Genomic DNA, 22,816 nt, shown 5'->3' with positions numbered 1-22,816 from the left:
CAGCCGCTAGATATTTGCCTAAAATAAATGACTCATTCTGCTACGTTTCCCACAAACTTGAACCCTGGCGAGGAGGACAGGAACTGCTTGCTTTTGCATAAAAATCTTCAAGCCTGTATAGAATGGCCACTAATGGAAATAGCTCAAGCTTGTGATTTCAAAAGCAGCCCTGCTACATGCCCAGGAATTTCACTGTTTGAGCCGTGTTGTCTCTGCTTGTGCAGGTTGGCCTCATGTTCTCTGGGACCCACCCCGGGAAGCATGGCGTGAAGGACATAGACTGGTCCCTGGCACCCCTCTCCGTCCCATCCTAGACTGCATAGGGGCAGTTCCCAGCCCAGCACAGCCCATGGGTAGAGCCAGGTGAAGGGAGTATCTACTCTGATCCACAGTAGCCACAAGCGGTCTCCATCACCTCAGGGAAACCTTGGGGACAGGGCAGCCTCATCATCGGGTGGCCATTAGACCTGGAAAGAAGAAAAATCAGGCAGGCAGAGAATGAGGGTTCTGAGAAGTGCTTTACAAGCCTGAGCCCAGCCTACATGCCCACCTGTGGGGAAGCAGCAGCTCTGTCCTCTTCGCCACTCTCCTGCTGGCCCTCACATCCAATCCTGCTTGGGTCCGCTGGCAGGGGATTATGAAGAGTAATAGAAAGGAAAACATTGCAAGGCTTCCTAAGAGCCTGGTGCTTAGAAATGCTTTTTCATCTATTAAAATTGAATATGCACCATTCTAATCACTCAATCTTCACAACAACCCTATGCAGTAGGCTTTGTTATGTTCCCATTTTACGGAGGAGGACACTGAGCCATTGAGGGGTCAAGGATCATGCTTGGGGCCACAAGCTGGTGCGCAGCTGAGCCCGGGTTCACACCGAGCAGTCTACTCCCTGGCCCTCACATTGTTCCCTTTGCACATCAGTCCCAGGGACCGATAGGAGCATCTGGTCACAAAATCATGGAAACCAGCCCTATCTTCCTGCGTAGGACCTGATCTACTTGAAACAGGTTGAGGAAGTGGGGAAAATGGTCTCTGAGCCCAGAGGGCAGCCTCCTCTAAGGACATGTGGGTTTGATACTAGACCAAGCCTGGTTAAAACCCCAAACCCAAACTCTCCCTCCTGAGCGCTGGACTCTTCCTGCCCTCTGTGATGCAAACCACCTCTCCTTCCTCACACAGTGACGGAGACGGGCACCAGGACAGTACAGACAACTGCCCCACTGTCATTAACAGTGCCCAGCTGGACACTGACAAGGATGGAATTGGTGACGAGTGTGATGATGACGATGACAATGACGGCATCCCAGACCTGGTGCCCCCTGGACCAGACAACTGCCGGCTGGTCCCCAACCCAGCCCAGGAGGATAGCAACAGTAAGTGGGCACAGCCCAGGGCTGCGTGGGACCCCGGGCTCCCTTCAGCCAGGCACCTGGTGGCGCACCTCTCCCAGGGAACCGGCTTCTCTGAGTAGCCACAGCCTGTGTGGACAGTAGACGTGTGGTAGACACTGGTTTCCACCTCTGTCTGAGAAAAGCTGCTTGGCAGCTTCCGAGTGGCCCTAGGATGAGATCCTAGGAGCAGAGAAGCAGCCTCACGCACCTGCTCCAGGGGCTTGGAGAGCTGCTCCACCATCCTGCTTGCTCCTTTCACCAGGAGTCACAGCAGCACATGGCTTAGGTGGGGCCATAAACTCAGATGCCTGCGGGGCCAAGCAGATAAGGAAAGGGATGCACAAAGCCAGAAATGAGGCAGCAGAGAGCTGAGGACTGTGGCGAGCTGGTGGGGCATGTCCATCCACAGCTATGCAAATTCAGATATCTTAATACCATCATGTCAGCGGAACAAAACACACGGTGGGCCAGCTTCAGCCTAAGGACCACCAGAAATTACGGTCGTAGAGATGCTGTGGTGACAATAATTCCCCTGTTTTATATACATTATAGTCCAGAAAGTGCTAGAGACATTTTGCTTGTGTAAGGTCAGGCTTAGGATCCTCCAGTTGGTGAACCCCACTGTCCTCAGAGGACACCCAGAGTTTCCTGTAAGGTCAGTTTTGAATGGTTGCCCTCCACTCTGTCCCCAGGAAGTTCTTTTGATCACATTCAGTGGGGTTCACCAACCCACCACAAGGACTCTGGGGTGGGGGCCCAGGGCCAGCTCAGATGCAGCTGATTCTAGGGCTTCTCTCCCAATGAGGGTGCAAACCAGAGCCCTGGAGGTGGAGCTTGGGCTCTCTTCCGCTCCTTGCCCAGCCCGTTTCTCTGTCGAGGAATGGTGGGGTCTGGGTGGGGGTGTCAGTACGATCAACCTCCTCTCCCCTCCTCCTCCCCACTCAGGAGACGGTGTGGGAGACATCTGTGAGACAGACTTTGACCAGGACCAGGTCATCGACTGGATCGACGTCTGCCCAGAGAACGCGGAGGTCACCCTGACCGACTTCAGGGCCTACCAGACTGTGGTCCTGGACCCTGAAGGCGACGCCCAGATCGATCCCAACTGGGTGGTCCTGAACCAGGTGAGTGTCACATGGTCGGCAAGAGCTCAGCTTTGCCTCTCAACACAGGCCCTTCTGAGGGCAGTAGGTAACTTTGGAGGGTGCTGACTGCAAGCCAGGTGCTGTTCCACATTGCATTTATTCCTCACAATAGCCCTACCACAAAGCAGTCATCAGCCCCGTGGTATGGATGATGAGACTGAGTCTCATGAAGCTTTAATGGTGGCTCACGGAAGCACTGCAGGAGGATGGCTGAGATTGCTGGCATTGGGACCCAGGTGGTCTGACCCTAGAGCCAGGCTCCTGATCTCTCTAGGAGACTGCCTCCTGCGTGTCCTGGTCACTGTGTGACTGAAGGAGGAAGGCACAGAGAGGCTTAAGCTTTCTAGCATCACCCAGCAAGTCACCTTCATTAGAAGTGTACGTTCTCCAAGTAAGAGTTTATTGGATCAGCTTAAATGACAATTTCAGCAAAATTATTTCTATTCTGCTTTGAACTTTTTTTTTTTTAACAAATTAGTCCTTTCTTTGAGCACATAATCAGGTACAGCAATTCCTCAGATAATGAGATCTTTACGTGGAGGTCAGACATCACTTACCACTCACCCATGACGCCTGAGGTTCTGGGCGTCCTTGAGCTTTCTCCAGGCCCTCTAGGATTGCTCTTAACTCCTCCAACTCTCTCTGCAGGGCATGGAGATCGTGCAGACCATGAACAGTGACCCCGGCCTGGCAGTGGGTATGTCCAGGGCCTCAGTTACCACTAGTGTAGAATTCATTCTTTCCAGGTGTTCCTGTGGCTTGTCTGCCTTTATAATGTCTTATCCTGATCTCTGCAGGGTACACAGCTTTTAATGGAGTTGACTTTGAGGGGACCTTCCACGTAAACACCCAGACGGACGATGATTATGCCGGCTTTATCTTTGGTTACCAAGACAGCTCCAGCTTCTACGTGGTCATGTGGAAGCAGACAGAGCAGACGTATTGGCAGGCCACCCCGTTCCGAGCTGTTGCAGAACCTGGCATTCAGCTTAAGGTGTTGGTGGTTTAAAGTCACTCGTCTCCCTTCCTTCCAGGATCTTCACCCTCCTTTTAAATTCTGGTTTCTCCCATATGGCATTTAGTTCATCCGAGAAGTTGATGCATTTGTGCTAGTGTTCAGGTCAGGGCCCTGCCTTCATTCCCACGTACGAGCTACATTCTAACCCCTGGGTGCCTCTAATGGTGAGAACGTCAACCCGAGTAAAGATTTGGGGGTACATCTTCAGGCACACCATGTTGGAGATGGGCTCGTCTGTTTCCTTGAGAGGGCTGACTTTGAAGGCTGAGCGACTACGCCTGTCCTTCCTGCTGGGAGAAAAGGCAGACTTCAAGCCCCCATCAGACAAATGTGGGGAACGATGGATTTACAGCAGGAAAAATGTGGAACGGGCTAGTGGAATATTGGCCAGTGCTGATTACTAATGGGTTGGGGTCACCTCAGTAGACATGGCACTTAAGTGGTTATGCTTTTGTCTGAATCCAAGGCAGCCAGATCGTCCCCAAGAATTCACCACCCTAGGCACCCAGGAAGGGTGGGTGGTCTGTGCATTCTGTTCTAAAGCCTTGCCTGTGTCATTGTCCAGGCCGTGAAGTCTCAGACAGGTCCAGGGGAGCATCTCCGCAACTCCCTGTGGCACACCGGGGACACCAGCGACCAGGTGAGGCTGCTGTGGAAGGACTCCAGGAACGTGGGCTGGAAGGACAAGGTATCCTACCGCTGGTTCCTGCAACACCGGCCCCAGGTGGGCTACATCAGGTAGGCAGAGGGCCCGTCTCCTCACCTGGCACCTGAAGCAAAGCGCCCGCTCATTCAGCACCGCAGAGCCCTCGCTGCCCTGAGCAGTCCTGACCCTCAAGGGCATGCCAGGATTTCTGAGACCTCAGACTGACCACTGGACAGGAGGGCCAAACTGGGGTGGAAGGACCTTCACAGGGGGAGGTCTCAGCCCCAGGGGCCTGGTGCACTTGAATGGTGATCCCTCCTGCTGTGCTCTCAGAGATGCCCGAGCGTGGACACACTGACCGGTGTGGGCTGGGACGTGGGGCCGAGTCTCCATCCACACCTCCCCTGCAATCCCTCTGGGCCCTGAACGATCACTTATTCGAATATGTCCCACTGCACCGCAGGGACTCCCTTCCCGTCTGTCTTCCCTCCTGGACTGTAAACTCCGTGAGGACAGCGCCTGTGTCTTAGTTTATCTTGGTCCCCAGTGCCTGGCACGATGCACGCGGCATGAACTGATCTTCACGTGCGCCAGTGTCATCTGCCTATTTTCCTAGAGAACTATTTCAGGACAAAAGCTAAAAACTATCCCCAGAAGTTAGGATGGCTTAGGACTACATCTCTGAAGTTCAGACTTACGTATTGTGCTTCCCGTCTCATTCCTCAGACTTACAGATCAGCGCCCACGCCAGCCTCCATAGCGCATTTGGGAAGGTGTACTGATTGCCTTCCGCTGACCAGGGCAGGAAAGCAGCCTAGTGGAGAAAAGGAAATCACGAGGGCTAGTTCATGTTTTGCTCTTCTCTGAGACATTATGTCAAATATTCTGTGTTTGTCTCACAGTAACATAATCATGTTCTCAGCCCGATTAAGCCTAACACCTCTTTCTTATAACAAATATTTTGAAATGTACCCTCTTCTGTCCCAAAATGAAATCATAGAAAATAACCTACCTGCACCTATAATTTTAGAAAATCAATCTGATCCCTAAGAATATAATAGAGAAAAGAGAATAATTTATAACAAAATCTTGTAAACGCTTGGGCAGGACCACACCAGAACACAAAGTGAGACAGGCACTTGCGCCGTTACCTGGAATCACTGTGGGGGTGACATTCTAACACAGGCTGTGGTTTTGGTGACTTAAATACTGCAGTGGTCTTGCCAACAGTGATGGGAATTTCTATAATGGTGGACAGCTCTTAATTTTCAAACACAACAAGGTACTCAACAGTTTCTCAATTTACCCTAGAAAATTCACTTTATATTAAAACTGCAATAAGTACTTGATGTTCACAAGTGAAAACAAGTTAGTTTCTAGGCCTGGATAATTGTACACAGGCTCTTCACTTACCCAAGTGTCTGGAGGAACATTCCAGAAGTGTATGGGATGCAGGAAAAGTTTTGATTGTTCTCTTCAGGATATTGTAAGCCATCAGCATCCCTGGCTTCTGTCACTGAATGCCACAGTGACAGTCATAAATACCCTCACAAATTTCTACAGCCTTGCTGAGGGCACGCTGTCACTCCTGATGAGAATCTCTGCTCTGAGATTCCAACAAATGATATCAGTCAGACCTAAGGAGAGGAGCCGTTTTTCAGCATGGTGTCTAGACAAGGTAACTCACAAGACAATGAAGTCGCAAAGCCTCTTAGTCCTGGGTCGTATTGCGACCCAGCAAGTTCCCATCAAGTTTGACTCTGTGCCCAACATGGTGTTACACCTTTGGAGAGACAGAAGATAGAGCACATGGACACACGGTCCCTGACCTCATGGAGCTTCCAATCTAGCAGGAAAGGGGGACAGCTGGAGCACATGCAGGTCTGTGACAAATGGAGTATGAAGGAGAGAAAGATGCGGATGTCTGAGGAGTGGGACCCTGGTCTCATGATGGGCACTTCACCCTGACCTCAGTTTGAGTTTCACGGAGACCCGCTCGGGCTGTGTTGTCTGCAGGGTACGATTTTATGAAGGCTCCGAGTTGGTGGCTGACTCCGGGGTCACCATCGACACCACCATGCGTGGAGGCCGGCTTGGCGTCTTCTGCTTCTCCCAGGAAAACATCATTTGGTCCAACCTCAAGTATCGCTGCAATGGTAACGTACAGTCTTGTTACTGCAAGTATTATTACTCGAACTAATCAAATAATGCCACCTCATTTTTATAGCACACTTTCCTCCCAGAAGCCCAAAGCTCATGCGCATTAAAACCTGATAGTCCCTGTGTCACCGAAGTAAAAGGTAGATTTCACTTTTCCTATTTGATGGAGGAGGAAATCAAGACCCATGGAATTAAACTGCTTGGTTTAGGATTCAGTCAGGTTTAATTTACAGCCAGCCTTTATTTTCATATGGCTCAAACATAGTCAGACTCAAAATTTGCTCTGCCTGCTAATTTTCTCGAGGCCTGTGAATGAGCACTCCTGGGCTTTAAGCCAACAATTTGCAGAGCAGCCTGAAGTCGAAAGTGGCTGCCGGGCCAGCTGGGCAGGCTGACACTGACCCCTACAGGATGCCCGCACAGCAAGAGAGGGACGGGCCTCCAGGGTGTCAGCAGCCTCACTAACCCCCGCTGTGCCTCTTCTTGTTTGCAGATACCATCCCAGAGGACTTTCAAGAGTTTCAAACCCAGAATTTCGATCGCCTGGATAATTAAACTGAGGAAGCAATCCGTAACTGCTTCTCCAAACACTAAAGCCATGTATTTTTTAACTTCCTTCTTTATATACACTGTGGCTTTCTTTTACCAGCCCAAATATATCAAACTTTTTATATGAATGTGCCAATAAAGAAGAGATAATTTCTAAAAACCGTGGTACTCAGACATCACTTACGTGCGGCTCAGGCTCAGATGGTGTGTTGTTCTCCGAGGCAGCCACGTTGAACTCATAGGGGGATCTTTTTCCTCAGACCAGGTCAGTGTGAGATGGAGCGTGTGCGTGACTCAGAAGGCCCAGCCCAAAGGTCTCACCTTCGGTCACTGCAGTTAGCATCATACAGAAGCCTAACTGTCCATGCTCACCTCTGCAGCCTCCTTATTCTGGGTAAGGAGCCTCAGAAACGTGTGCCAGGGGTACCTTCCCTCTGAAGACTTTTCCTGACCAATCCTGGGCCAGATTTGCCCATTTCTTTCTGATACCCACCCCCACCCCCGACACCTTCCACACAGACTATCCCAGCACCTTCCACACAGTTATTACTCTTATGTATGTATTTCGCTCCCCCTAGTGGATGTCATCTCGTTGAGCATAAAGGGCCGTGTCTTACTCCAGTCAGTATCCCCGCTGTGTCGCATAGTACCTGGCATATAGTAGCTATCAGTAGAAGTTTGCTGGTCAGTTGGATGACCGCATCTTAACTAGAGGTCAGTAGTGCAGATGGATCACGTAAGCCCTCCTACGACTCAAAAGCTGCTCACCACACGTGCCCTGACCCCAGTGGTGTCAGTAGCGTTGCTGTATGTACAGGGTGGAAACTTGCCTAATTGATGCACTAGCCTTTCTGCCATTCCATTTGTAAGGCAAAGATCCAGGCAAATTTTTATAAATTCCCTAAGCATTTTGTTTTAAAGAATATTGCTGGGTAGTAACATATCCTCCTATTCCATAATTCCTGGAAATATCTTAAATCATAAATAAAGGATAAACACTCCGAACACAGTTTTATCACAGTTTCCGTCGTCAGACAGCACCGTGGCACAGTGTGAGCAACGTGAGAGACGGAAAGCCTGCAGGAGTGTGGGCTCACAATTCAGGGAGAGCGATCTCCCACATCCGGGTCTTCAGTGAGTGGACAGAACTCAGGCCTGTCTACACGTTGTTCCCTCTGACGGCACTACCTTGTCTCCCCGGGGGGATCCTGCTTCAGGAGCGGCCGCCCAGGGATTTCTGGGCCATATTGCTGCCATGGGCTTTTTTCCACCTGTGGTTCCACATCTACAAATCGTTTCCAACTCCAAAAAGCCTGGGAAAGAGAAGCAAGTTTTATTGGGTTGGAGGTCGTCGTCTCTCAATCTTCCCCTTTTCCTCACTTTTTGTGTCTCACTGAAAGCTTATTTCCTGAGCCCTTAGGTTCTCTCTCGCCCACGTGGCCCTCCCCCCCCCCCCGGCTCTGTGGCACAGTTGTGTTCTACCTTTAGAGCTATTTTAATGTCCTTTCTCCAGAGTCCTGGCCACTTTACTAGGCAGTCTGTGCCTCTTCCTGAGGGGTTTCATTCTAATCACTGAAGTACATACCAGAGCCTGCACGTGAAATACACTGACGTCCCAGAGGAAAGTGTGTTGGTTGATCAGATCTGGATGTGAATCTCAGCTGAATTCTTATAGTATCTTGATCTGACTTTCAGTGAGCCTGGTTTCCTTATCAAAACCATCGTGTGGCTCCTAATTCTCCCCTACACTGCGGGGCTGCGGGAAAGAGGAGGCAGGCTCCCTGAGCGCACCTCCTCTCCCCCCGCCCCCCGCCATTTCCCTGCTGCTGGCTGTGCAGTTGCTCCGAGAAAGCAATATATCTGCAGGAAAGTTTCATCAGTTAACCAATACTTTTGTGTCCATAACCATGCTAGTACCATGGCCCACATGAGATCTAAAACATGACTCCATCCTTTAGGGAGCTTATTACATTGTCGGGAAGACAAAAGTTATTATATACAAACAGAAAACAGATAGAACAGCTAGATCCAGTGGTGTGCTGGGGCCGGTGCGTACCAGATCATGAGAGCCAACCATTCAATTTTTAGGAATTTTGTGAGCAAGTTGTTAAACTGTTGATAGTTTGAAATTGGCCATGGGGGAAGTAGTTACACCTCAGATATTGGCAAACACTACAAATCAGGGCTCCAGAAAGTTGACTGTCAAACACCTACCAACACAGAACTCGGTACACTCTTGTCTTATTCCTAGTCATCCCTCCTCAATATCTTGGAGGCTGGTGTAGAAATCTTGGAACTTTCAGGAAACTTCCTGTTTAAGCAGTGAAGAAGTATTCCTAGAAGAAAACGTAGGGAAGCAGCCCCTCAACGTTGGTCCTGGCAATAGTGTTTGGGATGTGATTCCAAAAACACAAACAGCAAAAGGGACCACATCAAACTCAGAAGCTCCTGCACGGCAAAAGACGCGATTAACAAAATGAAAAGACAAATCACGGAATGGGAGAAAAATTTTGCAAACCATATACTCAATAAGGGTTAATAACCAAAATATATAGAGAACTCGTACAACTCAAGGAAAAAACAAACAATCCAATTTAAAAACAGGCAGAAGAACTAAATAGACATTTTTCCAAAGAAGACAACAAAAGGGCCAACAGGCACATGAAAAGATGCTCAACATCGCTAAGCAACAGGGAAATTAAAATCAAAACCATAATGAGCTAGCACCTCACACCTGTTAGAATGGCTATTATCAAGATGACGAGAGATAACAGGTGCTAGCAAGGACGTGGTAAAAAGGGAACCCCTGTGCACTGTTGGTAGGAAGGCAAATTGGTCCAACCACGACGGAAAACAATACAGATGTTCCTCAAAAAGTTAAAAATAGATCTACTATATGATCCAGCAATTCCACTTCTGGGTATTTATCCAAAGGAAATGAAAACAGGATTTTACGGAGATATCTGCACTCCCATGTTTATTACAGTGTTATTCACAATAGCCAAGAAATGGAAACAACCTAAATGCCCATCAACAGATGAATGGATAAAAAAGATGTGGTGTATGTATACAATGGAATATTATTCAGCCACGAGAAAGGAGGATATCCTGCCATTTGTGACAACATGGGTGAACCCTGAGTGCATTCTGTTAAGTGAGATAAACCAGACAGAAAAAAAACAAATACTGTGTGATATCACATGTATGTCGAATCTAAAGTCAAATTCATAAAAAGCAGAGAGTAAAATGGTGGTGACCAGAGGATGGGGAGCAGGGGGATAAGACCGACGTTGTTTAAGGGTGCAAACTTGCAATGAGTTGTGAATAAGTCATAGAGATCTAACGCACAGTATAATGAATATAGACAAGAGTATTGCACAATTGTCAAACTTACTAAGAGGCTAAAAATCACCCCAACCACTAAAAACGAAAGGATAGTTATTGAATGTGATAGATGTGCTAAATATCGCTACAACGGCAATCATAAATGTATCAAATTAACACCTTGTACACCTTAAATTTACACCATATTACATGTCAAATATATTCAGTTTAAAAAAAAAGAAATAGAGAAGTGGAAAAAGTTGTGAAAATCAGGAAGGCCTTGAGAGAGGCCAGCCAGATGGCAGCTACACACTATGGAAAAGGACTGGCAGGTGTGGCGCCTTCTCCCACAGGTCCCAGCCTGGGATGTTTGAATGTTTATACTCAACATTAGCACAGTGACTCAAATTCCTATTAGAGTTCCATTCAGGTTAGTAAGGTCCTCATTGGGATCTTGTTAACACCTCTAGGAGTCCGAGCCATCACTCACTCACCAACTTGGATGAATTCATTCCACTGCCTAGTCTCCCCTTCCGACCTCTCCCTGAGATCAAGGTCCTGAGAGGACCAGAAGTGTGACTGGGAAAGGGAAGAGGCACGCACTGTGGGGAAAAGAGTTGCCTGGGTAGAATCCACAGGATGTGTGAAGGGTTCTTGGGGCAGGAGGAGGCACGAGGGGCATCAGGAGGAGGCCCCAGGGCACGGGGGCAGGTGCACAGAGAGGGGTGGAGTATGTTTTGCTTCCACCCACGAAAGAGAAAGGAGGCTCTTCCTTCTCCCCTCCCAGGTCATTATTCCTATATCTCAGAATTATTACAGGCAATTGTCCTTGGCTTAATTTTGGCCCTGGGCTCTAGAGTCAAGGAGAACAAGACAGATGCAGAATCCAGCCACCTCTTATTTAAATATCCGTAAGCACTTTTTATGGCCCAGACTAGGAAGATAACTCAGAATATACTCAATGCAACAAAATAAGAAACTTGTCTAGAGGTGAGGACAATTGAGAACCAGGACATTTATAATATGAATCTAGGGGCGTGGGGTTGAGGGGCCCCTGTTTGGAGGGCACACACTTGGGGTCCCTAAGAATACCAGGACCATGAAAGAGGGCTCAACCTTTCCTTCGGAGTCATGAGAAAAATCGCCTCAGTGAACAGCTCCAAATCTTACATCACTACCCAAATCTTTATAATAAACAAAATCTTGATCAATAAACAACCTCAGTCCACTGAGAAGTTCACCCCAAAATGTCTTGAGACAGTATAGTTTCTTTAGAGGGTAAATGTCTTCCATTCCTGAGAAAACTTAGAATTCAGCGTAGAGATGCTGAACCCACCATCCTAATATTTTTGAGTGGTATTTGGAATTATCATTGAATATGTGGTATTTAAAGAACTTGAAATATTTAAGAGAATTTGGCATATTAGAAAATCTAATGAATTCAACTTGTGATTTCAAATAAAAATGTATAGTTGAGTATTTGATTTTAGGCTTGTGTTTTAAATTAAAAAGTATGTGAGAATTTGGCTAAATATATAAATAACAGTGAAGTGGTTAAGATAACTTATAATTCTCAATATTTATAAATCTGTATATTTAAAAGAGTTACTTAAGTACCTTGGTAGTTTTTGTTAAAGGACAGAAAAATTAAATTTATAAATGAAATTTAAACATATTAAATTTAATATTACATATTAGCATGGTATTTTATATATTATAGACTAATAAATTTACAAATGCAATTTAAAATGCCTAAGGAGATTTAATTAACAAAGTTTGCAAATGGGACTGTACATTAATCAAGAGCTTAAAAGTGATTATAAATTTTGCTACAGAGTAATAAGATTTGTGTATTTATAGAGTGCAGTAGAGTAATAGGATTTTTAAGTTGAACTTATAAACTTAAGGTTTTGAATTTGTATCCTTAATTAATCAAATGCTAATTTTAAAAGCCAAAGTAGCCATAAATTGTGTTTTCTGTGTACAAAAGCTGCCCTCATTAGCAAAATCGAAACCAGCAAAAACCAGCCCAGGGACAGTCAACACTGACAGGATGATTTTATTTGGAGGGAGCCTGGGGAAAGACATCCTCAATCCCTAATAAGTGGCTGGCAATTGTTCTAGAGCACAGCCCATTTCTACAGTGGGGACTGTCACTGTGCAGATGGGGAAAGCTCTGGGGCGTCACCAAGCAGCTGGCTCAGCACTGCCGAGTGGCCTGGGCAATCCTGCTCGCAGCTCTCAAACCCCTCGTTTGCCAGCCACACGGACCGACGACCGCACTGGCCCCGACCTGGGGCCCCGAGTAGGGATGTGGCAGGGAGCACCTCTCTCTCCTTGCTCCCTATGTTAAACCTTATAAGGAGGCCTACACAGGTCCACTTCTCTGGAGGGGTGGGGTAAATGAGGCTGCAGAATGAAAGCCCACCTCTTCTGGCTGGACCCTGACTGAGAAGTAACTGTAGCCTGTTCCTCAGTTTATCGTAAAAGAATGAAAAGTATTTTCCTCACATCACCCACCTCCTCAGCAGTGTAGCGGACATGAATCAGGCCTTGAACCCAGGTTTATGAGAAAAACCAACTTTAATCCCCAAATTTCAACTTGTTTTTATTTGGAGAGCTCATTCTGCCAGACTCCAGAGAAACATTCCTTCAGCCTTTCTCTGGGTTTCCACTCTCCTCCCAGGATTGCAGCTCTAGGATGCCTTCTCAGCCCCACGGTGTTGCTGGGTTGGGCATCTGTCCACTCAGATTCCCCCGACACGACCATGGTCAGCACCCACCCCCCTCTCCCTGAGGCTGAAAGACGATAGCTGAGGCCCCCAAATCTGTCTGAACCTGGGCGGCTCGGCTTTCTCTCCCGGCCCTCACCTGTGGGCCTGCAGGAAGCCCTGTGGGCTGGCCTCCCCTCCTCTTGCTCTCCCCTCTCGGTGTGGGAGGTCTTTCCCTAGTCTAAAACTCCTGCACAAGTGTTGTTTCTATAAGAAGGAACAGAATAGAATGAAGGTTACGAACGTGTCAAAGAAACCAGTGAGCAGTTTAAATTGGTTCAGCAGAATACCAACTGAGAGAAGTAAGGGTGATTAAATGACATAAATGGAAAAAAAATAAAATAGAAATAAAACAAACAGCCTTGGCTTTATCTCCCAACTCACACCCCCAACGCTGGACCCCAACTCAGCTTCTTGAGACACTACAAATTGGACCTGCGTTGTTCAGCTCCTACTGTTTGGATTAGTTCTTAAAAGTAAAAGACGTCTGTGTTTAGACCAGACCATGTCCTTCACCCTAGAAATTTCACAAATGGCCCCAAGCCGAGTGCTCCAGCGGGTGGTGGAGCCAGGTCCCAACCCTGCTCTGGAGGGGAGCCCCCGGAAGTCACAGCCTCAGTTCAAAGTACCCTGAACGATGGGTTCATTTCCATCCTTCATCCACGCTGTGATCTAGCACACAAGGCTCCTCCTCCCTGAGTTTAACTTGCTAACTGAAATCCAATTCATACACCATAAAACACAAGAGGGTGTCACCGTGGGAGCGTGTGTGTCCACAAAAAGAGCCGTCCAACTAAGTGGGAACATCGGTCTGAGAACCCACGTCTGGAAAGTCCCTTCCAGCCCTGTGGTTTCTGTGAGCTCCCGGGGGACGAGGACTGTGCGCTGTTCCCCTCTGTACCCCGCCCTCGGGCCCTCAATGAAATGTTTGTCCAGTTGGAAAAGCCAACTGCGCCAAGCCCAATAGCGGGAGGCTTCACATTCTCGTCTTTCTCCATAGCGTCCCCTAGGGGGCAGCAATCCTCCAAAAATAGCCCTATTCTGAACAAGCTCCTTTTTAGCTAAAGATGACTCTTAAAGATCATTAAAAGTAAAAAATAAGAACCACAATTTATTAAACACTTACTCTATGCCTAGCGCTGTGCTTAAGAACTCTTATTTACCAAAACATACAGACTAAAAAAAAAAAAATAACAACCTCACACAAAACATCCTAACTGAATTATTTCGAATTAGGCTCTGAATGAACACTGAAGTCTCATTCTCTCAGCTGTCTTTCAGGAATCGCCTAAGAGGACTTTTCCCCTGTCCCTCAGCCTAAATTCACATGATAGCCTCCTCTGCAATCCAAGCAAAGAGCCAGTCGTCCACCCATTCATCACACTCATTCATTCTTCAAACACCCATTGAGCAATTACTATGTGCCAGGCACTGTGAGGGACACAAAAAGGACACACATCCAGTCGCCTTTAGTCCAGCCTCTGTATGAGTGAAAGCCATTTTCATTCTAATACTGAGTATAATTGCAAAAGCGGACTTTATTTTAGAATTGGATGAACCTTGAAGCTGATCTCTGGTTCCCTTGCTTGCTCTCCACTATAAGGCGCTTGTCTATTGGAAGAACCTCTGCTTACTTAATCCTGAGAGCTTTCAGCTGGGTCAAGAAGACCCTCGTCCTGAATGTGCCACCAGGAGGCACAATTTTGCAGGGAGCAGAGGGCAGCTTCCCAGGCCTGGAGAGGTGGTGGACAGAAGTTGATTGGGTCAAAAACTGTTTGGCCTGCGCCGTGTTTTTATTGTCATTGGGTTTTTGTTTGTTTGTTTTGTTAAGGTGAGCAAACATGGAAAACTTGGAAGAGTTCACATAAAGCCTGGATTTCCAGCTTCTCTTAAAAAATCGAAAGCTCTGACCTCCCATCTGCGTTCCTGCACAGGAACCCTGCAGAGGGCGGTGTCCCCTGCACCTCCCATGCCCATGCCCCCCTCTTCGCTCATTCGGCTCCTGCCTGGCCCCTGTGGGTGACCGAGTCTGGGACCCTGGACTTGCCGTGTCCAAGGCCCTCAGCAAGGTCTACAGGGAGTGCAGAGAGGGGTGTCCACTCCACCCCTTGGCTGACAGCCTGGTAAGTAACGTGTCCTGGTCCCACAGCTAGTGGATGGCAAGGCCTGGCCTCTAACCCAGGTGTTCTAATGCCTTGTCCCAGCCCGGTTCCACAAGAAACAGACAGGCTAATTGAGGGCGAGTTGTGAAAGTGGGGGCGGTTTCAGGAAATGGAAAGACAAAGAGTGCAGCATCCCTCCCTACGTTCTTCTCCACTCCTCCCCAGCACCACCAAACCACACAAGAGAGGGGAGCTGTTCCCACCCCTCCAGCCACCCTTGACAGAGAAAGTGGGGAGGGTGGTCACTAACACCTGCAGAGGGTAGGGGTGCAGTGAGGGCTGGCCCACCAGAGCTGCAGCCTTGGGGAGAGGAGCACGGCCACCCTGTAAACCCCAGGAGAAGCCAACGAAATTAACAGCCAACCTCAACCTCCCCCACACGATTGCTCAAACCCAACCAGAGCCAGGTGCAAGGGGGGCCACTGATGGAGAGCACCCATGCCAGCCCCCCAGACAGAGAGCAGGATGGAGAAGGTGGGCAGGACACCCAGCGCTTTCCTACTCCACCTTGATTTGGCTGTACGGCACCACCCCTGCCCCAGGCATCGGACCAAAGACAGGGAGGAAAAAAGACTAACAACAGTAATTGCTCCATTTAGAGAGCCTTCCAGACACGTTGCACACATCACCCCTAATCCTGACAACTACCCTGCAAGGGGCGGGGGGAGGGGTGGGGGAGAGGAGAAGAGGATTCCCTTTCTGTAACTGGAGAAACTGAGGCCCAGAATGGTAAAGGGACTTGCCAAAGGACACCTACTTTACAAACGGCAGAGGCAAGATTCAAAGCCGCGTCACTGGCTCCAAACCTGCCATGATCCTGTGCCTACAGAAGAGAGTCAGCAGTTGTGCAGGAAAGAGTTCACACAGCAGGCCTGACCCTGCTCTCCCTGAAAAGCCCGCTGGCAGAGCTGGCCCTTGGCTGGTGTCTGAGAAACCGGATTTCGGAGGCTCCCACCACTCCCAGAGCTGGTAAGAGCTCGCTGGGCCTCAACGGTGCAACATGGTTTATGCTGAGCACCTGCCGTCCTGCTGGGAGCCTGGAACTTGGGAACATGCTGGGCAGAGAGCGCTGACGTGTCCAACCTCCAGGACAAACCTGGGCACTGAGTGTTCAGTGAGCTTCCAGGTAGGCATTTCACACGGGTCGTTGCAACTCCTTGCAGAGAGAATGAAACACATCCCATGTGACCCTCCAGGAGAGGAAGCTGGGAGGCTCCGCACCTGGTTCCCTCGAGATTTTGCCCCATGCCCCTTTTCCTTTGCTGCTTCTGCTTCGTATCCTTTGCTGTCACAAACCATCGCTGTGAGCTCGACGATACGCTGAGTCCTCTCACCGAGTCACGGAACCCGGGCGTGCTCTTGGGCTCCCCTGAAATATGGGTCACCTCTCTCCAGCAGCTGAAAGACACCTGGGGGCTTACAAGTGAAAAGACTAAACGAAACGCTCTTTCCACATCCCTAATGAAGAAATAACGGGAAATTGGGACCCAGAGGTAGAAGTTGAGGCTGATAAACAAAAATTGCCCGTAGAGCCAGAGAAGCAGACGCAAGGTGGAGTCACTGATACTGGGCTTGTGCGGCAAGGGGCAGAGGCCAAAGGGAGAGGCTTATTTGGCTAGCCCTGCACCTGGAGAAATTTAAGGTGGGGACAATGGCTCCCAATATCTGCTCTACCCTTCTTTCACAGTCAGAGAGCCCACAGTTTTATCTGGAACGTAGATGCCTAGAATAAGACTATATCTCCCAGACTTCCTTGCAGCTGAGTGTGGTCATATGACTAAGTTCTGGCCGATCGCATGTAAAGCAAAAATTCGTGGTAGCTTCTGGGAATCTTCTTTTAAAGACTGTTGATGTTTCCTCTTCATCCTCCTCTCCTTCCTCCTACGCTGGAATATGGATGTAGTGGCTGGAGCACCCGAAGCCATCTTAGGTTGAGGAGGAAACTTTGGGAATCCAAGTGTCATAGCAGAGAACAGGACAGAATTGACACCACAGAGTAACACACTGGCCCTAAAATTTCTACATCTGGACTTTTTGAAAATGAGAGAGAAATTATAGTCTGCTTATTTGGGGCTTTTCTGTTATTCTCAGTTGAATTTAATTCTCCCTAATACAGAAGAGATTGAGGATGAGCAAGTGTTTATAAAGTTACGTATCTAAAACCATAGAATCACCAGATTTTTTATCATAATAAATTTTTTTTTTAAGATTTCCTTTTTCGACCTCCTCTTTTTATAGTTGGAGAAACTGAGGCCCTGTCCCCTCTGTGACTTGTCAGGGTCACACAGCCGGTTAGGAGCAGAGCCGGGACTAGGGCCAGGTTTGGAGATCCGCAGGCCCACGCTTCTCCTTCTGCTGTGAGACCCGCCTCAGCCAGGCCAGGCCGGGGAGGTCCAGAAGGCTGTCCCCCTCCAGAGCACTCAAAGGGAGACACTGACGGGACACACATGACAAAAGCCCAGGGGTCTCCGGGGAGGCCACCCCCACTTCCTGTTTTGATGGTGAAGACCCAGCAGTGGAAAGTAGGCACATCCTGGGACTTGAGATGCCCCGGCTCTCCTTCTCGACACCTGCCTCTCACCCTCACCAGACTCCACAGCTTCATCTTCCCTCAGAGTTTAAAGCCAGGTCTACTGGGAGTGCCTCTGGCCCATATGGTGCCTAGAGCAGAACCGAAGCTAGATTTCAGCAGCCCCTGTGCCTCTGTGGCCCGCTGCCTTTATGAAGCGCACAGACCAAACAACTTTATACAGAGGCCCTGGCAACCTCAGGCTTCAGAAAGAGCTCACTGGGACCCAGCTTGCGTCCCAATGCACACCTGACCCTGCTTACATCAAGGGAACTTTTATTCCTACTGAGAAACACTGTGGCAGATACCGCCACTCATCGCTCATGGACATCAAACTGCCAGCACCTGCAAGTCCTTGTTTCTGAGCGTTCTCTGGTGCTGAGACCTTCTCTGCCTGAGGCGCAGGCTGGACGTGCAGAGGAATTAACAGCCCCCAGGAAGAGCCTCCAACCAGCCCGCAGCACCAGGCTAAGAACCACTGCCAACACAACAACACAGAATATTTGGCTGTTGCATCTATTTGAAGGAGCTTTAAGGAGCTTTTCTGTATCCGGCAGGCTTCCTTATGTCACTCCAGGCTAAATTTGTCCAGTTCCACACAAAAGAATGTCCAACCTCACTAGGAACCAAAGAAAGACAAATTTGAACAATAATGAGTGCCATTTTGTACTTTTGAAACTAGGAGCAATCAAGGAAGACTCGGAAGTCCTGTGCTTGAAGGGTTGTACTCATTTATTGCCGCTGACATTGGACCTGAATCCACCACCTTTAGAAAGAAATCTGCTTGGGGCACCAGCCCGGTGTCGCAGCGGTTAAGTACACACATTCCCCTTCTCGGCGGCCCAGGGTTCACCAGTTCGGATCCCGGGTGCAGACACGGCACCGCTTGGCAAGCCACGCTGTGACGGGCATCCCCCATATAAAGTAGAGGAAGATGGGCACGGATGTTAGCTCAGGGCCAGTCTTCCTCAGCAAAAAGAGGAGGATTGGCGGCAGATATTAGCTCAGGGCTAATCTTCCTCAAAAAAAAAAAAAGAAAGAAAGAAAGAAAGAAATCTGGCAACACAGAGAAGAGCGACAAAAGTGCCCACCAGCTTCTGACCTGACAATTGCACAAGCAGAATTTATTCCAAGACAATGATTCAGATGGCAATAAAAGCCATATGTGAAAAGATATTTATAGCAAACTTACCTCTAGGAGAGAAAAAAAAGGAAAAACTTAATGCCCAACAATTGGGAAATTGTAAGTAAATACAGTCATTAATGTAATGGAACATGTCAAACAATGTAAAGTGCCATAATAAGTATTCAGAGAAGAAGATGGAACAGAGAAAGCAGCATCGTGATTGCTGTTCATTGTGGGGCAACAGGGCGGGAACGCCCAGGGAGCTGTCAAATTCGTGTTTTGGTGCCTCACTCTAAAAGGCGAGAGAGCAAACTATCAGAGTAAAAGCAGCTCAGAGAGGGGAGAGAGGACTAAAGGGATCAGAGGAACACTGAAAAGAAAAAAACCATAAATAATACCCTTCAGGAAAGATGCGTGCTATAGTCTGAATGTTTGTGCGCCCCCCAGATTCATATGTTGAAATCTCAACCCCCAAAGGTGATGGTATTAGGAGGGGGGCGCCTTTGGGAGGTGATTAGGCCATTAGACTGGAGCCCTCATCAGCGGGATTAATATTCTTATAAAAAAGGCTCCGGAGAGAACCCTCCAGAGTGAAGACACAGAGAGAAGGCATCAGCTACGAACCAGGAAGGTCCTCCCCAGAAGGGGACCATGCCAGAGCCTTGACCCTGGACTTCCAGCCGCCAGAGCTGTAAGCAATCAATTTCTGTTGTTTGTAAGCCAGGCAGTCTGTGGCATTTTGTTCTAGCGACCCAAACAGACTAAGACGGTATGCATCCATGAAACAAGAACAGAATGTTATATTTAGGGAGGGAAAAGAATAATCTGGGGGCTGGCCCCATGGCCGGGCAGTTAAGTTTGCGAGCTCCACTTCGGCAGCTTAGGGTTTTGCTGGCTCAGATCCCAGGTGTGGACCTAGCACTGCTCATCAGGCCATGCTGAGGCAGCGTCCCACACAGCAGAACAAGAAGGACCTACAACTAGAAGATACAACTGTGTACTGGGGGGTTTTGGGGAGAAGAAAAAAAATAAAAGATTGGCAACAGATGTTAGCTCAGGCCAATCTTTAAAAAAAAATAATCAGGGGCTGGCCCCGTAGCCGAGTGGTTAAGTTTTCACACTCTGCTTCAGCGGTCCAGGGTTTCCCTGGTTTGGATCCTGGGCGTGGACATGGCACCGCTCATTAGGCCCGATGAGGCAGCATCCCACATGCCACAGCTAGAAGGACCCACAATTAAAATATGCAACTATGCACTGGGGGCATTTGGGGAGAAAAAGCAGAAAAAAAAAAGAATAATCAGAAAACAGACAAGAGCTCTCAGGAGTTAAAATTATGATAGCTAAAATAATAAATTCAACAGAAACACTAGAAGATAAAATAGAGAAACTATCCAGTAGAGGGAACAAAATCAACAGACAGAAAAGGGGAGAGAAAAGATGACTGATCCAGAGGGCTGGGTACCTACCTAATAGGAGTCCAGAGAGAGGGATCAGAGACCATCTCCAGGAGAGCTGAATTGGCCAAGCCAAAGGCATGTGCCCGACCCCCATTGAGGACAGAGCTGGGGTTTGGCCCTTTGGGGCCCCACACACGACTCCACCCAGGTGTGTGGTTCCTGAAAGGGAAAGTGACAGGTGCCATTAGGAAGTGAGGGTTAGATGATGGACAGCCAAAAACTATAAATGTCACCAGGCAGGAGCACATGTTGATATGTAGGAAAACAACACTCTTCTCCAACTACTGATGGAACACCCTAACGAGGATCTTAGCATCCTACCAAATGCAAAATCTCCCCTCTAGACGTTTTGCGCATCATCATCAGGGAGATTTCTTGTGTACATCCTACATGCCAGATGCTTCACGTAGGTTATCACATTAAAGCCTTACAGCAAAGCGAAAAAGAAAATGCTCTTCATATCCACGTTTGACAAATGAGAGAAGTCAAGAAGCAAGTTCACCCAGCTAATGAGGAGGAAAGCCAGGGTGTGGACCGAGGTCATCTGACCCCGGAGTGAGCCCCCTCCCCCATACCCCACAGGACTCCACATGCCTCTCCCAGAGACCCAGATGCCCCACGGAGCTTGAGAACCTCCGCAGGGCCACGTCCCAGGTGCACGGAGCTCCGCACCTTGGCTCAGAGAGCCCGTGGCATCCCTGGTCACAAACGGGAGGGACCTCAGACCTCCCCCGGTCAGTTTTTTAGTTGACATATAACATTGTATTCTTTTCAGGTGTACGACATAATGATTTGATAATTGTATTCATTGCAAAATGATCACCACACTGTCTAGTTACCATTTGTCACCACACACAGTTACAAAGTTTTTTTCTTGTGATGAGAACTTATGATTCACTCTCTTAGTAACTTTCAGATACGCAATTCAGTATTACTAACTACAGGCACCATGCTGGACATCACATCACTGTGACTTATGTATTTTATAACTGGAATTTTGTGTCTTTTGGCCCCTTCACCCACCTTCCACCCCTCACTCTCTTCTCACATCTCACTCAGGGGCTGCCTGTGGGGTTTCTCAGGCTGTGGAACAGGAACCCTGCTCTTTCCCGTATGGGAAGCAGCACAAAGCAGAAGCTCAGGCGGTTTCAAGAGCCCAGACAGCTCACACTTCCTCCCAAGCAGCAGCAGACAAGGCCCCCAGGGCTTCCCCAGCAGGAGAGCAGCTATGAAAGAGCATCTGGGCCGGTGGAAGGTTCCATGGCACAGGCTGTGGGCTGGGTGGAAACCGCCTTGGAGCACCCTCCCCCACCTTTTCTGCCTCTTTCTCACTTGCTCCTTTCTTTTAAAATGCTGACCTGGACAGGGAAGCTGTCAGTATTTAAGAAACATTAATTCTAACTCCATCAGACATGAAATCTCTATAAAAGTTCCTGCAGTGGGTCCCAAGCTCAAGCCACAGATTCAGGTGTGCGAAAAACTTTTTTTCCATCACTGAATTTTATTTGTTTTGATCCGCGTCTCACCGACGTGGCAGAAACGTAGTCTGCATTTGGAACGCACTCACCCCCTGATCCTAGGACCTCGTCAAAGTCCCCCGAGCTTTGAGGGGTGGGGTCTTCGGTGTCTTCTTGTTGCCCATGTGTCTGGAGGGGGTCACAGATGGTCACAGAGGAAGGGAGGAAAGTCCTTCAGATCAACACGGTTTCATTGATCTTCTGGTCAGTACTGAGCAAGGGCCAGCGGAATTTTAAAAAGGAACATAATCCTGGTCCTTACCCTCAGGAAGCTTATGATCATTGAAGAGAACCAAGACTTCCACATAAGTAAATTAGACAAGACACCCTTGGGGATGGCACAAGGCCTCGCACACGTCCGTGTGTAATGAAGAGTGAGCCGGGTACAAGAGAAGGAGAGAGAGGCGGGAGGCGGGCGGGGGAGGAGTTAGCACAGGTGGTGCGTCAGCTCGCTAGGGCTGCTCTAATAAAGTGCTGCAAACTGGGAGGCTTAAACGTCAGAAGTTTATTGTCTCACAGTTCTGGAGAATTGGTTTTGGAAACCAAGGTTCCTTCTGAGGGCTGTGAGGGAATGATCTGTTCCAGGCCTCTCTCCTGGCTTGTTGATGGCCATCTGCTCCCTGTGTCTCTTTATATCGTCTTCCTTCTGGGTATTTCTGGTTCCAAATTTCCCCTTTTTCATAAGGACACCAGTCCTATTGGATTAGGGCTCACCCTAATAACCTCCTTTTAACTTGATCACCTCTGTAAAGCCCCTGTCTCCAATAAGGCCATATTCTGATGTACTGCAGGTTAGGACTCCAACATTATCCTTTTTAGGGGACACAATTCAGCCCATAACAGGTGGCCTCAGGGAGGAAGGAAAACTTGAGAGACTTGACATTTGCCCGTGTGAGGGGGCAGGTCCCCAGGCACAGATGGACACTGGGCAGTTCTGACTTTGTGATTACTGAATAATTCCCCAGGGAAGTTCTTCCGGGA

At 48.5% G+C, this 22,816-nt stretch overlaps 1 protein-coding gene and 1 long non-coding RNA gene across 2 annotated transcripts in view; one reads left to right on the top strand and one right to left on the bottom strand.

The window, feature by feature from the left end:
* The window catches only part of THBS4 (thrombospondin 4), a 42,780-nt gene extending 35,711 nt beyond the window's left edge, over window positions 1-7,069 (top strand). Inside the window, exons 16-22 of the mRNA XM_014856983.3 lie at window positions 1,180-1,373; window positions 2,337-2,515; window positions 3,185-3,233; window positions 3,334-3,530; window positions 4,120-4,292; window positions 6,217-6,356; window positions 6,854-7,069. Coding sequence (XP_014712469.3) covers window positions 1,180-1,373; window positions 2,337-2,515; window positions 3,185-3,233; window positions 3,334-3,530; window positions 4,120-4,292; window positions 6,217-6,356; window positions 6,854-6,915 — 994 coding nt within the window. The 3' untranslated portion in view covers window positions 6,916-7,069. The remainder of the gene's footprint in view (window positions 1-1,179; window positions 1,374-2,336; window positions 2,516-3,184; window positions 3,234-3,333; window positions 3,531-4,119; window positions 4,293-6,216; window positions 6,357-6,853) is intronic.
* Window positions 6,962-20,837, bottom strand: LOC123289039 (uncharacterized). Its single transcript, XR_006532763.2, has 3 exons — window positions 20,328-20,837; window positions 9,124-9,245; window positions 6,962-8,222 (listed from the first exon to the last, which is right to left on the bottom strand). It is a non-coding gene; the product is annotated as an uncharacterized lncRNA (long non-coding RNA).
* Window positions 20,838-22,816: the final 1,979 nt, after the last annotated feature.

This window comes from Equus asinus, chromosome 9 (assembly GCF_041296235.1).
Source record: "Equus asinus isolate D_3611 breed Donkey chromosome 9, EquAss-T2T_v2, whole genome shotgun sequence".
NCBI lineage: Eukaryota > Metazoa > Chordata > Mammalia > Perissodactyla > Equidae > Equus > Equus asinus.
Note: the sequence above shows the minus strand (reverse complement) of the source record. Positions and strands in the feature narration are given on the sequence as shown.